Raw genomic sequence first — 13,229 nt, forward strand, 5'->3', positions numbered from 1 at the left:
AAATTATGAAGACCAAAAGCAAACATCGTGAAAAATGAAATATTTAAAACATTCATTTACAGAATTCATTTTACATACATGAGTATAAATGAACACAATCTAATTATTTATTCAATTCAGGTCAAAATTACATTCTACTTTGTAATGTAATAAATGGGAACTTTTTTATGTAATCATAAGCAATTGGTCTTGCTGCTCAGGAAAGAACTGTATCTCTGAACAAATTATATCAATTATATTCACGGATTAACAAAATTTGATAAGCATAATGAACAAATCTTATTAGAAAAATTTTCTCTAGAAATCTATAATTCGGACAAAAGTAATTTTAGTAAAGCTGTTTTGTCAAAATTGACTGTCAAAGGTATGTAATAGTATTATAAAAAGGTTTATAAGAGAGGTCAATAATATAGGGCTGGATTAGATAAGTGTAGATAAAACAAAATATTAAGAAAAGTAGAGTTTTCATGAGGTGTTAGAATTATACACTTACAATTATAAGTTTTCTGTGACTAAACTAGTATGTGTATATTCTTGAAACTTAATGTAAGAGAAATATATTTGATAGATTTGACGAAGAAAAAGAGTTCTAATGCAGTGTAGGAATAAAAAACAGACTTCTTCTTAATTGAATACCGCATATTCTTATTTAAAATAAACAGCACAAAAAAAATTTTTTTTTTAGCTAAACTTTTTGCATAGCTCAGTGTTTCCTCTTTCTTTGTCTCCAACTGAAAAAAAAAAAAAGAAAAGAGATGAACCGTACAAGAAGTTAAGCTAAAAAGAATAGATCTATTGTTTCGCGCACTGTTTATTTTATCTCTATATTTCTTTAGACATAACAATGAACTAGTCATTGTTATGTTCAAAGGGCCATGTTTGGATTCTCACTCAAATGCTCTCCAGTGTCATGCCATTCTATCTTCGATTGCAGATGAAAGTCGAGAGTCCAATTCAGTCATCGAACACACCGGTAGCCACGGAGGCAACCACCATGCCTGTGATAATGGCGGTAACGCAATCCCAGTCCTCGATCATCACCCAGTCACCGACGACTACGTCTAACAGCATCGTTGTGTCCGTGCCGTTGATTGCCACTTCGCTTGCTAGTGCGGTTCAAAGCGTGGTAACGAGCGCGCCAGCGATGTATCAACAGGTGCAGCAGAGTATAATAACTACAGCCGCCAACACTGAACCGCGATCAAGTACGATACCGAGCATCGAGAGGTTCACAGAAAATATACCGATAAAACGAGCTCGGTAAGTCTTCATAATCGGTAAATTTTATTATAGAACTGTTTTTAGAGTTCCAGTGCAATCTAGTGCAGGAACAGAAAACAGTAATAGTTACGAGAGGTTAAGATTTAATGAGAAAGTTTTCACTCGCCATTGGAGTCTTTTGAAAAAAGTGCAGCAAACATATGATCTGTTCTTTTCAGTTGTATTTATTGTCCTGTTTACTTTCCAACGAATTTAAAGAATACGACAAATTTTTGAGCTTGCTGATTGGCTGTAGGATAGAGAGATCCTACAGATCAAGAACTCTGTCCTGCAACCAATTCACATACTTGAAAAATTTGCCAGATGACAAATGTAATAAGCTTCGTCTCTAGGAGGTCAATTATGTAACTTTATTCCCTAGAGCGGAAATATGGGCTGTGTTCCAAATTTCCTTCCAGCACAGAAAATACTACAGTTTACGTTACGTACATTATAGATTTTCAGTACTGGCAGTTAATTTTGGAACACAATCAAAAAGTGAAAATTTTTTGTATGTGTGTATATGTACGTACATAAAAATTCTTATCTTTTATATTTTCTAGAGAAAAAGTTATATGATTGGTGCCCAAGGTTGCGTTCAGAAATACTATCTGAATACTTCCGAGTATTTTATCCTTGTTGTTTATCAAGGATAAAATGATTAGGAGGTATTCTACCTGAATGTCTTCGAGTATTTTATCCTTGTTGTTTATTAAGTATAAAATGACTAGGAGGCATTCAGGTAGTTCGAATACTCTCCCAGAGATGCATTCAAATTTTTATCCAAATGTTTTTCAGATATCATATTATTTTCTAACATTTATAGTTACATTTATGGTTTACATTCGGTAAACCATAAAGATGAAATGATACTTGGGTGATAATCAAGTGGGAACATATCCTAATGTGTGTGGAGAGAAAAAGAAGAAAGATATTTTCTAATACTCGTCCGTTTTTTAATTAATCTATCAATATATAATAGATTAACTTCAATCTCAGTTTAACTTATTCTTTATCTTTTTCTAATTTTTAGAACTTGGAGAAGAGTTAGTTTGAACTGAGATTAAAATAAAATCTCATTGATAGAGTGAATCTTACTCTAAAGAGTGCAATCTTACTTTTAAAAATTGAAAATTGAATCACTCTTTTAAGATTGACTCAATTTTCATTCTTTAGAATGAGATTTTATTTTAAAGAATTTAGAAAGTAAATGCAAGAAGTTTAGTAGAAAAGAGAGAGAGAGAGAGAGAGAGAAAAGATCAAAAGAATGCAGGGCTGCATTTGGGAATACACACCGAGTTGCTTCAGTTTAACATGTTATCTTTAACATTGTTATCTTTAACATAAATAACAAGGATGGAATGATACTTGGAAGCATTTGGTGTGTATTCCCAAACGCAACCCAGACAAGAGTGTATAAGAACTGATTAGAAAAAGTAAATTAAACCAACAATTTGTTGTAATTATAACTCTCTCATAATTGTATTAACAATGCATATTTTTACTGCGTAAAATTCTGCCACAGGGGAAGAAATCACAATGGAGAAAATATTATATTTAATTGAAGTTTAGTTAAATAAGTTTAGTTACAATGTGAATAGAAAAGTCAAGAAAATGTGTATCTTTTTGTGTCGTTATTGTTGCAATCGAAACTATGAACATTGAATTTATTTAGTGAGAATTTGTGCAGTGACTGTTCGCGAGATACTTCCGAAGTTTCAAGTGAATCCAGTTCAGAAGTCAGGAAGGAAAAGCACATGCGGTTTTCTGGAATCCCAGGAGTTGTGTCACGCGCCGCGTGTGTTCAAAATGGCGGGCGTGATTAGTAAACAAGGTGGTCAAAGTTCTAACCTCTTCTCATTTAGAATCGGACAGAATTCGCCTACGGAATGCTTGTCCGATTGAATACTCGAATAGTCCTATTGAATGAAAGACGATCATCAAAACACGGCTGCGTGCCGCGCGTTCGTATCGTAAGTGGAAGCAGGCTCGACGAGTCGCAAGTGCGACGGAAGATGGAGTGTGTTTACATCAATGTTATGTCTATGTATTGAGCACGGCGGTTCACTCGGGGTCATTCGGCGAGCGAACTCGCGCGCGCGCGCTGCATAATATGTAATTGCATCGCGGAATTGTTGCGATATTGTGACGTGTTTGTGTGCGATATTGTCGTAATGTAACGTTGTAATCTCGATAAGACGGGAGTGGAAGGAAAAAAAAAAGAGAGAAAAAACGTCGCCAGTGTCGAGCGGCCGCCGTGACTCCATTCGCGTACTCGACGCGCGGATTGTGGCGAGCAGGAGGCATTGAGGTTATGTTTGTTTTTTCCTCGGCGAGGCGCCTCACGGGCAACGAGCGACGAAAGGGTGTAACGTGACATCGTAAATGGCATTCCGTCGTGACGATTCGCCTCTGTGTGCGTCAATCTCGTTCCTCATCTTCGTTTTGTTAAATGGTTCGAGAATATTTAAAAATTGTGTTTCCCATTTCGGGATAATTTCTGACCGTGTGTTAAAAGTAATAACGGGTTTTTTGTCATGCTGTTAGCTAGTTGTTACATAAAATAATAAATATTTTTGTATTTTGATAGAAGAGTTTCGAGTTTGATGTGAACCACTATGCTAATAGTTGCGATACGTTTGTTAACTTCCAGTTCCCAGTCGTCGGACAAGCAAGAGAAGCCTCGCAAACCAAAGCGCGGCTCCAACAACCAATTATCACTGCCGCAGTCCCAAACGTCAGTCTCATCAATCGTAACCTCCGTCTCCAGCACCGCCGTTGTGACAACGACCAAGAGAGGCGCGAGGAACAATCATCAGACCCCTCCGCCCGCCGCCACGGTGGCCCCAGTGCCGTCAATTATTCAGGGCCCTGCATCAGCTACTGTCGGACACTTCAGTAGCATCAGTGGCCCAAGTTCTGTGAACATTATGGGGCCCACTGTCAAGGAATCGCCTCCCAGCAGTCCAGGATCAGAAAGCATGAGTAGCACCACGAGCAAACGAAAGAGGAAAACTGCCGCATCCACTCCCATTCCGTCTGCATCGAGTACACCGACTGCTCTTACTAATATATCGATAAAGGAGGAGAATAACGTGAAACTGTAAGATTTGCTAAAAGATTAAAGAGAAAACGTCGATTAGAGAATAATATGAATATCTTTCTCTTTTCTCAGATTTCAAAATGGAGTTAGTGCACCGCACATGCTAGGGAATCAGTTGAATCCTACTTCGACGATGGCACAAAAGATGTCGGATACGCTTTCGCAGGAGCTCGAGGCCCATTCCATTTTTACAGAGGCGAGTAACTCCAATACAAACTTGATTGGACCGCAGCTGCACAGTCGAGTAATAGCATCTGTACGTAAAAACACGTCAATTTGACATATTGAATTCGAAGCAACAAATCTTGTTGATAATATGGTACAAAGCAAATTAAGTCTTATATATTGTATCGTTTAAGAAGAATTGTTAAAAATATTTTATATTTTAAGCAGATACGATCTGGCCAGTCGAGCGCACCTTCCACTTCGTTCTCTACAGTTTTTTCCACGAGTAGCAACACTGGGAGTCTTAATACAGCCACTACCAGTGGCTCTTTGGGTAGCGGAGCGATCCCGCAGACACTGGATCAGCTCTTGGAGAGACAATGGGAGCAAGGAAGTCAATTCTTAATGGAGCAAGCCCAACACTTCGATAGTGAGTATACGGCAAGAGAAAAATGCGCTTAAAATTGCATGGGTTTGATAAAAAGGAAAGGCCATGCTTTTTCCGTTTTTCGCGATAACATTAATTGACTGATTAAAAAAACTGCATGTCACGCTTTACATTAAACTTTTGTCGTAAAACTCGTCTTATTTGAAATTCTTATTTTTTATATTGCTTTAGCCTTTTAATAGAAAGCATTCTCCACTTAGATAAAATATAAACCAGCAACGTTATCAAAATCTGTTGCAGTTGCATCCCTGCTTTCCTGCCTACATCAATTGAGAGCTGAGAATCTTAGGCTAGAGGAACATGTAAATAATCTCCTGCAAAGGAGAGACCATTTATTGGCTGTGAATGCTAGACTTGCTATTCCGTTGACAACTCAACCTAGTTCACATCCAGGTTAGTTAGATCTGCCATTTCATGATATATTTTGTATCTTCATGAAGAGGCACGTGCATAATGTATCTTTTTATTATTTTCAGTGAATAATATACATCCAGCGGTGAATCCGTCTCATCCTAATGTCTCGCACTCGGAAGTGCCACCTGGCGCTCCTGCACCGGTACCTAGAGTGAGCCGTGAACCGCGAGTAAATAACGCGTACATGCCTCATTCTAGTTCCGGTAGTCATCCAACGACATTGGAGAACGGTTTGCCACCAGATCCTTCCCCGCCTGCAGCTGCTTCTCTTGCTCAGTATCACCGAGGATCACTGGTTGCACCTCAGCCAAGTCCATCAATGAGGTAACGTATTTGTTTATAGAATATCGTGTTAATGTAATCTATTCAAATTTGTTGTTTACAATGTAGGCACAGTCCGGCTGGAGCGGGATATCTTCAAGGTCAACCAAGCAACATAGTATCGCCAGCACCAGCGAACACTTCCGGCGTGGTACGAAATTCATCTGTCACGCCAGATCCGCTGCGTGGTGTACCAAGGTCAGTAAATAGTATCTTCGTCTTATTCTGTTATATGTATATATATTTTTTTGTTTTTATATATTTATATAAGATTGAATTTAGAATTTGTGCCGACTAGCCACAGGCCACCACTCAAGTCAACAGCTCTTGCACAGAGTTACGCGTTACCACTTATTACAAATATAATTTTTATTAATTACCAGGTCGGCGGCACAATCGTCGAGCAGTTACATGCCGTCGATGTATCAGCCCACCATGTCCAGTCTCGCCAGCAACCAAGTAGGCGGAGTTCATAATCTTCACTCGCATGGACCCTCTCCAACTAGCCATGGGCCACCAGGCAAGCCCAGCTGAAGGTAGATTCAAACTTGACGTGGTAGCTGCGGATCTTAATTATTAAAATAAGATTCGTTAACACATACATATGTTATCCAGCATCAAAGGACCCAATCTCACCGCAAGAGAGACCTAACTGCGCTTCTTCGTAAGATATTAATCAATACATTTTTCTACGCCACGTTTATCGGCAATCGTTTTTTTATAAGAAATAAATTACTTTAGTGATGTCGATTGCAGTTTACAATGTACAAACATATATCTCGAGATTTATATCTTTATATCTCTTCACAAAGTATCTTAAAGCTGTTACATGTATATCAATCATATATATATATGTATATATACACTGTACAAATCTAAGTATTTTACACCTATTTGATAGCGATTTTGTCATGGATCTCATTAAAAACGCTGTGTTCATGTGTGCATCAAATGAAGTATTCACTATAATTTTTTTTACAATCTTCTTATTTTTAACTTGTTAGATTTTTATACGTACGAGTTATATGTACATTGCAACTGTAACAATATATTAGAGGCTCAAATAGGATGTATAATGTAAAAAATTTAATTTAAGACGAAGAAGCAGTTAGGAAGATTTGTCTCGCAGATTTTTCTAACATTAAAGATATTTTATCATGAAATAATAATAAAATTGTTATAATTTCTTAGAATATTAAATGAAAATATTGCTGGAACATTATTATAAATTAAAAAATAGTAATTTTTGTCTTTAATTAAAGAGAAAAAATTAAGTATATTTGAGACATACTCTTTATCTCTCTTTGTAGGGATCATCATTGAACAGCAAATCCACAGATGTACAAATATTAGACTGTAAGTTAATCTATCGCGTTAAATAGCAATAATACAGTAGGTGTACATTCTAACGACGGTAACTGCGCGTATTTCTGGTGGTGCGACAAAAGGATACGCGAAATTTTGTAAGAAATTAAAGAAAAGAGAAAAAGAGTTAACGAAGAACACGTAACCAAAAATCGAAAGGAGAGAAAACTGAATCACCGGTTACATTGATTTCGATAAGTTAATCGTGCATACCAACTATTCCTGTTATACACAAACGTTCTATAAGAATCACAATTTTAAAACCGATATGCTTGTGCAGCTTTTCTATTTCTTTAGCGTACCACCGTTCAGATGTACCGCAGCGTGTGTACTATACGACAATGATAATATCGAGTGCAACCTATTTCAAAGCTAATTTAATGTATATTCTAATCTTATACACACACGTATAAAAAAAAAGGGTGGAACACCCAAATATGTACAAGACGAGCACTGCCTTTCGCCAACAAGAGCTGTGAAGTAGGTTGATCGCAATTCGACATTTTCTAGCGAACGCATGATCGTTTCGTTTAACTTCATCTGCCGTCCTTTCGTCTCATTATCCCTTTCCATTCATCTTCCCTTTTTGAGCCTATAGATTTCATCGATATTTGGTCATCATTATGCATAAATTCTCGAGGAATGCAAATAAAAGGAGATATTGTGCCATCGTTTGATCTGTTGTAAAAAAAAATTGAAAACATAATATTCCGACTATCATGTTAACCCTCTAATAATAGGGTCGAGGTCAGATGTAGTAGAACTACGGCTTCATCAAAGCGTTTTTTTATTTTACTACAATTATTTAAAATCATTAAACTTTATTGTATTTTTTTCATCTACAAAATAAACATAGGACGAAGTTTAAAATGTTATTATTTATTTTTTACCCATTTTTTACATTGATTCGATAAAAAATAAACAAAAGGGGTCGAGCAGACTCCAACTTTCCTAGATACGTTCTGAAAATCCACCATACCATTAGAGAATTATCTGATTGTATTAATTACTTGCTAAAATGTCGATATGACTATGTGGTCGATATTTGTATTTCGGTACTTATTTAGAAAATAAATTCATATAATTACACTATAATATAATTTGTATATCGGAATTTAAGATATCAATAAAAAATTAATGTACTAAATTAAATTATGAATGAGAATTATCTTTATTTGTTAATTATGAATGGATTACATCTATTCTCCATTAACTATTTAATCCAATTTATTTACTGTATTAAATTATTTAACTAATTTAATTTAATAAATAAATAATGAATTATAATTTTGTTGATCAATTTATAGATGGAACAACGTTAATCACGAGAACAATTGTCACATTATGGATTATAATAATTTTAACGAAATTGTGATTGTAATATTATTCGAGGGTGATAATGAAAAATTACAAACAAGATCGAACGACGGCGCAGGTCTTAATGATGCAAATATTTAAAAACTTGTGAATATTTGTGCGATACATATTATATATGTATATGTGTATGTATTGAGATCGCGATATGCGCGAATAATCGTGTAAGATATGGAACGCCCGATCGTTTGAAGTCGAAGCTACGTTGCTTAAAGATGTAATATGCGTATATGTCGGAATTGAAGTTAATTCATTTCGCTTCGTTTCCGTGAAGATAGCCTTCGATTTTCTATTCGCACCATCATTGTCTATGATTTTCAAGAGCGTGCGACGCCATGTGCAAATCGCAAAATCAAAAGTGCTAGACGATACGGTAGAACATTTTTAGAAGATAAAACTTGGTAAGGAAACGTAAAGTATTCCGCTCAAAGGCTACGGTATTTATAATAAAATGTAGCTCGTTTATAAGTTGGCGAAGAAATTTGCATGTGATACTGCAAACAAATCACAGAATGACAGGCAATGTAAAACGACAGTTGGAAAGGGAGGGGGAAGAAAAGAGGATCGACAAGTGTCCGCTGCGATCGGCCCGAATGCATAATTCACGGATAAGGTTTCGTCGTGTCGTTGAAATTGCGGGGAAAAAAACCAAGGAGAATGTCATACATGTAGTATTCGTAGACGTCGAAAAGAAAATGAAGGGGTACACTCGCAGGATGATACGTCCCATGCTGTCGCTTTATTTTTGCACCATGGTTACGAGCATAATATGAGATTTCTTAGCCTCGCAAAAACTAATTAAACGAATGAATATGATATACGTACGTATGTTCGAATTTGTCGTACAAAACTAAAATTTTCCCAAGACCACCTTCCAGCGATTACTATGTTTGTCGAGTAGCACAGAAGAGATTCGAAAAGTTTTACGAAGAGCTATAGAGATCGACTGATTATATTTTACCGCATTGTGTTCTTTGTCGTAATCCGACGATGTGTTCTCTAAATCTGTATATCAATTTTCTCCACCGCATTTTTATTTACAAGATAACTAGATATAATGCGTTCTACGTAAAAGTATTAGTTCACATTGACTGGAACATGTTAGAGGTGGTTGAGGGACAATAGGATAAAGTAAGGGAATCGATTGTATTGTCGACTAAATTTGTAAGTCCGATTAGCGATTAGAAGCGGAATTTTTAAGCGAAAGAGAAAATTAATTAGGAATCTAGGTTTATAAATTGTACGATAAAAGTAATATTGTATATTCAACGGAGCGAGGTGCGGGAGTAGTAGACATGAAAACACCAAACCTACAGAATAGCTTATCACCACTCAGGGAGAATCAGTTTTACGCAAAATTCTGCCGAGTTTTCCTTGTGGGCGTCGATTATGCACGCGAGTACGTAACAGTCGAATTATCGTGCATTCTTGAGAGTCGCATTTATTACTTTGTCTTTTTCTTTTGTGTTTAATAAAATACGATTGCGCGAAAAATAGTCACTTATAATCAACATAAAAGTTTACTTCTTTTTTTTATTACGAAGTACCTTGCCACAAAATATACTTCTGAACAATATTCTATAAATGTTCTTAGGACATAGAATGTCTTCTGGATATTTTTAGGATGTCCGTTGGCAGTCCTAAAAATCTGTGCTGTAGATTTTCATCTCTACATGAATTTGATATTTTTATTTGACAAATATCTCAGATAAGTCTTGGCAAATTTGTATTTCGCAATTTAGATTATTCTTAACAAACATTCGATTCATAGCTTCTCAAGAATGTACGGCGAGAAATATCGAATTCCAATGCGTATTGCTCGTACTGATTTGGTGAGTTTCATGATTGACGACCTTGTCGAAAGTTCGCTAGGATTTCTAAAAAGAAAGAAGAAGAAAACGACAAAAAAAATAGAGAAAAAATGCGTGATCTTGCGACGTGACACGTTTGTATTGAAGAGTATTTTATGCATTATCAATATAGTCGACTGTATTGTTAGGGGATATATTATAAATATATAGTACGCGTGAGGCAATTACAGTAAATAAAAACGGTGAGGAATAAAACAGTTGTACGATATCCTAGCAGAGAAAGAGATAAAAAAAAACGAGAAAGAGGAAAAGGGGAAAAGGGGAAAAAAGTCGAAGTCACAGAGCAGTACGATGATATTTTTTCACAGCTAATCAGTGCCAAATTTTTTCAATCGAATCATTGAAACTTCTCGATTTTTTAGGCGGCTTTCGCGTCGAAACGTACATATAGAACGTAGGAAAGAACCCGGCGATATCGCGAGACGAAAGAAAGAAAAAGAAACTATTTGCACATCCATTTAGTCATTGACACGGATAGCAGTCGATAGCATTGCATCGTGTGTGTGCATGCATGTGTGTGTATATGTGAGTCGGTGAGGCTTTTCTTTCCCTTCGAGACTGCGAGCGTCGATTACTTTTTTTTTTTTTTTTTTTTTTTTTTTTTTTTTTTTTTTAAATATTACCCTGTTGAATTATCCATCGTGTCGCTTCTGCCATCATGTCATTTCTGCCAAGTGCAAGGAAGAAGAGAAAAGAGGGTGTATCTGCGCTTCTGTGTTCAATCTCCAACTGCCAGAGAGACAAAGCAAAACAATTGTGTTCCTAATCATCCGAGAATCGGGCTTTTGCGTCTGCGAGCGTATTAATTAGGTAATTTCCTGTTTTCGCGTATCCAAAGCCTTCTCCGACGGCGCGGAGAGGATGAAGAAATTCATCATTGACGATCACATCGACGTAGCGATTGTGCGCGTAGATTTTACTTTCGTAGATAAGATCTTATCTAAGAGCGATGCGTTAAATCTTATGTAATGGACACTTTTACCAAATAAATTGTCACTTTCCGAGTACGAGTATACTTTCATCGTATTTCCGATTCCAGAGATTCAGGAAAAAGCGTCTCTCCAAGATCGTCTCTTCGCGCGATTTTACGTAACTTTGCATCTTACTTCTCGCCTAATTCTCCATAAAGTGGGTTATGTTCTTTCTTCAGTTGCTACAAATCAATTGGAAATCAGAGAAAAATTAGAGAATTTTGCAAAATTTTCGGGAAAATTAAAATTCTTATATACATACCAAAATTCTTAGAAATACACAAAATTCTTAGATACAATATATGATATATTGTATCAACAATTAGTTACGATTATTGTTTCTATGTAAAAAATATAGAACGACACACAAATTATTTGCAACTAAAATTTATATTAAACAAAAAATTCGGACGCTTTGTTAAATATTATATATTTAACAGTATAAGAAAATGTCTCACGTGATTAAAAATCAATTATAAAGACAGGAGCTAAGAGCCAAAAAACACACACAATACATTTAATAATCAAATTTGTTTTCGACTCGTAACTCTTGTTTTTATAATTGATTATGTAATTACTTTCTATCGAAAAAAATTGTGATTGTAACAAAAAATTTATCAAGCAAACGTAAGTAGTGTCGCGTCTCACTTTCTTTCATCAATTCGTTTGCAAACTTTGTAATTTAACATCTTTTTAATGTTACAGTATACAGATTATTCGTCGAGCCATAATCTCGGAATAAAAATATGCGATCGACTCAAATGAACGATCGACAAAAAAGATATACCGTGAGGTCGTCCGTTTCATCACATAAGGCGACTTCGGAGTATTATTTTTGCCCTGAGGGAAGCAAGAAGCTTCCTGGACTTTCTCGTGCGCGCAAACACACGACAATCCGAAGACCGCGCGGACAATTCCGCAGCGATCTATCTCTCTTTATCCTTCTCTCTGTCTCTGTCTCCCTTTCTCTCTATACGGCCAACGATCGTGGGAAGTCTCACCTGCGACCTCGTCTCCGGCGAATCAATATTATACGAAAGCATGCGAGCAGTATACCATAGATAACGCCGAAGACAAGTCTCTTGGTGAAGCAAAGAGAGAAAGCCACAATCATTCGCTGCCTTTCCCGATTGCAAGCAAAATTATACGTTATATCGAGAATTTATATCAATCTCTTATCAAGGGAAGATTCGATTGCACATTTATTTTCATGGAGCCAAATAGGCTCTCGTTATCCTTTCTTTCTTTACACGGTTCATTCATGAAATAATTTAAAATAGACAATATTTTTCATTCAATTGGACATATGTAGTTCAAATATAGGAACACGCCAAGAGAAAATCAAAATGACTTTATTTTGACGTCATAAAATGATAATTTTTGGTTACAAAATTTGATCGTTTATTGGCATTAAAAATTAAAATAAATTTGTTTTGATTTTTTACTAACTTTTTATATGTTTCTTAAAGAGAGAAAGCACAAATAATAACAAGCTTAGATTTTATTTATATTTGAAATATAATTTTATCTTTATTACATTATACTTAATATAATTAATTAATTAGCGGATCGTTAATTCTTTTTTAACGTTGAATTATTTTTAAAAAATTTTGGATTTGAATAAATCCAGATTTTTTTTTAACAGAAACAGAATTTAGTTCGTCGCTAAATTTATTTGCATTTTGTGAAGTTTTCACAATGATAAATTTTAACAATTTGTATTACGTTTATATCCGCACGCACCGTTCTCCTGGATCAGTAGAGGGTCTTTTGTTATGGCATTAGGCGCGGCACTGTCCAGTGTAAAATGCGAATAGGATTTCATTGAGAAGGTTATACACTACGAATTTTCACGCCGGATTTAACTGCAGATTTTAGATTCTTATCGACCGAATTTGCGCCCGGTGATCGCGATATTATCAATCGCGTGAGGGGAA

At 35.8% G+C, this 13,229-nt stretch overlaps 1 protein-coding gene across 4 annotated transcripts in view; it reads left to right on the plus strand.

The window, feature by feature from the left end:
* LOC108750087 (protein AF-10) overlaps nucleotides 1–8,044 on the plus strand; it is an 11,502-nt gene extending 3,458 nt beyond the window's left edge. The window contains exons 6-14 of one of the 4 annotated variants that reach the window (XM_018489326.1): nucleotides 935–1,260; nucleotides 3,914–4,363; nucleotides 4,436–4,619; nucleotides 4,754–4,958; nucleotides 5,217–5,369; nucleotides 5,453–5,714; nucleotides 5,781–5,909; nucleotides 6,095–6,247; nucleotides 7,022–8,044. In XM_018489326.1, the coding sequence (XP_018344828.1) occupies nucleotides 935–1,260; nucleotides 3,914–4,363; nucleotides 4,436–4,619; nucleotides 4,754–4,958; nucleotides 5,217–5,369; nucleotides 5,453–5,714; nucleotides 5,781–5,909; nucleotides 6,095–6,245 (1,860 nt within the window). In that variant the 3' untranslated portion in view covers nucleotides 6,246–6,247; nucleotides 7,022–8,044. Of the gene's footprint in view, nucleotides 1–934; nucleotides 1,261–3,913; nucleotides 4,364–4,435; nucleotides 4,620–4,753; nucleotides 4,959–5,216; nucleotides 5,370–5,452; nucleotides 5,715–5,780; nucleotides 5,910–6,094; nucleotides 6,816–7,021 lie in introns of those variants that run through there. The other 3 variants (XM_018489327.1, XM_018489328.1, XM_018489329.1) reach the window with 3 other exon arrangements.
* The last annotated feature ends 5,185 nt before the right edge of the window (nucleotides 8,045–13,229 follow it).

Source organism: Trachymyrmex septentrionalis, unplaced genomic scaffold, assembly GCF_001594115.1.
Source record: "Trachymyrmex septentrionalis isolate Tsep2-gDNA-1 unplaced genomic scaffold, Tsep1.0 scaffold32, whole genome shotgun sequence".
In the NCBI taxonomy this organism is placed as follows: Eukaryota; Metazoa; Arthropoda; class Insecta; order Hymenoptera; family Formicidae; genus Trachymyrmex; species Trachymyrmex septentrionalis.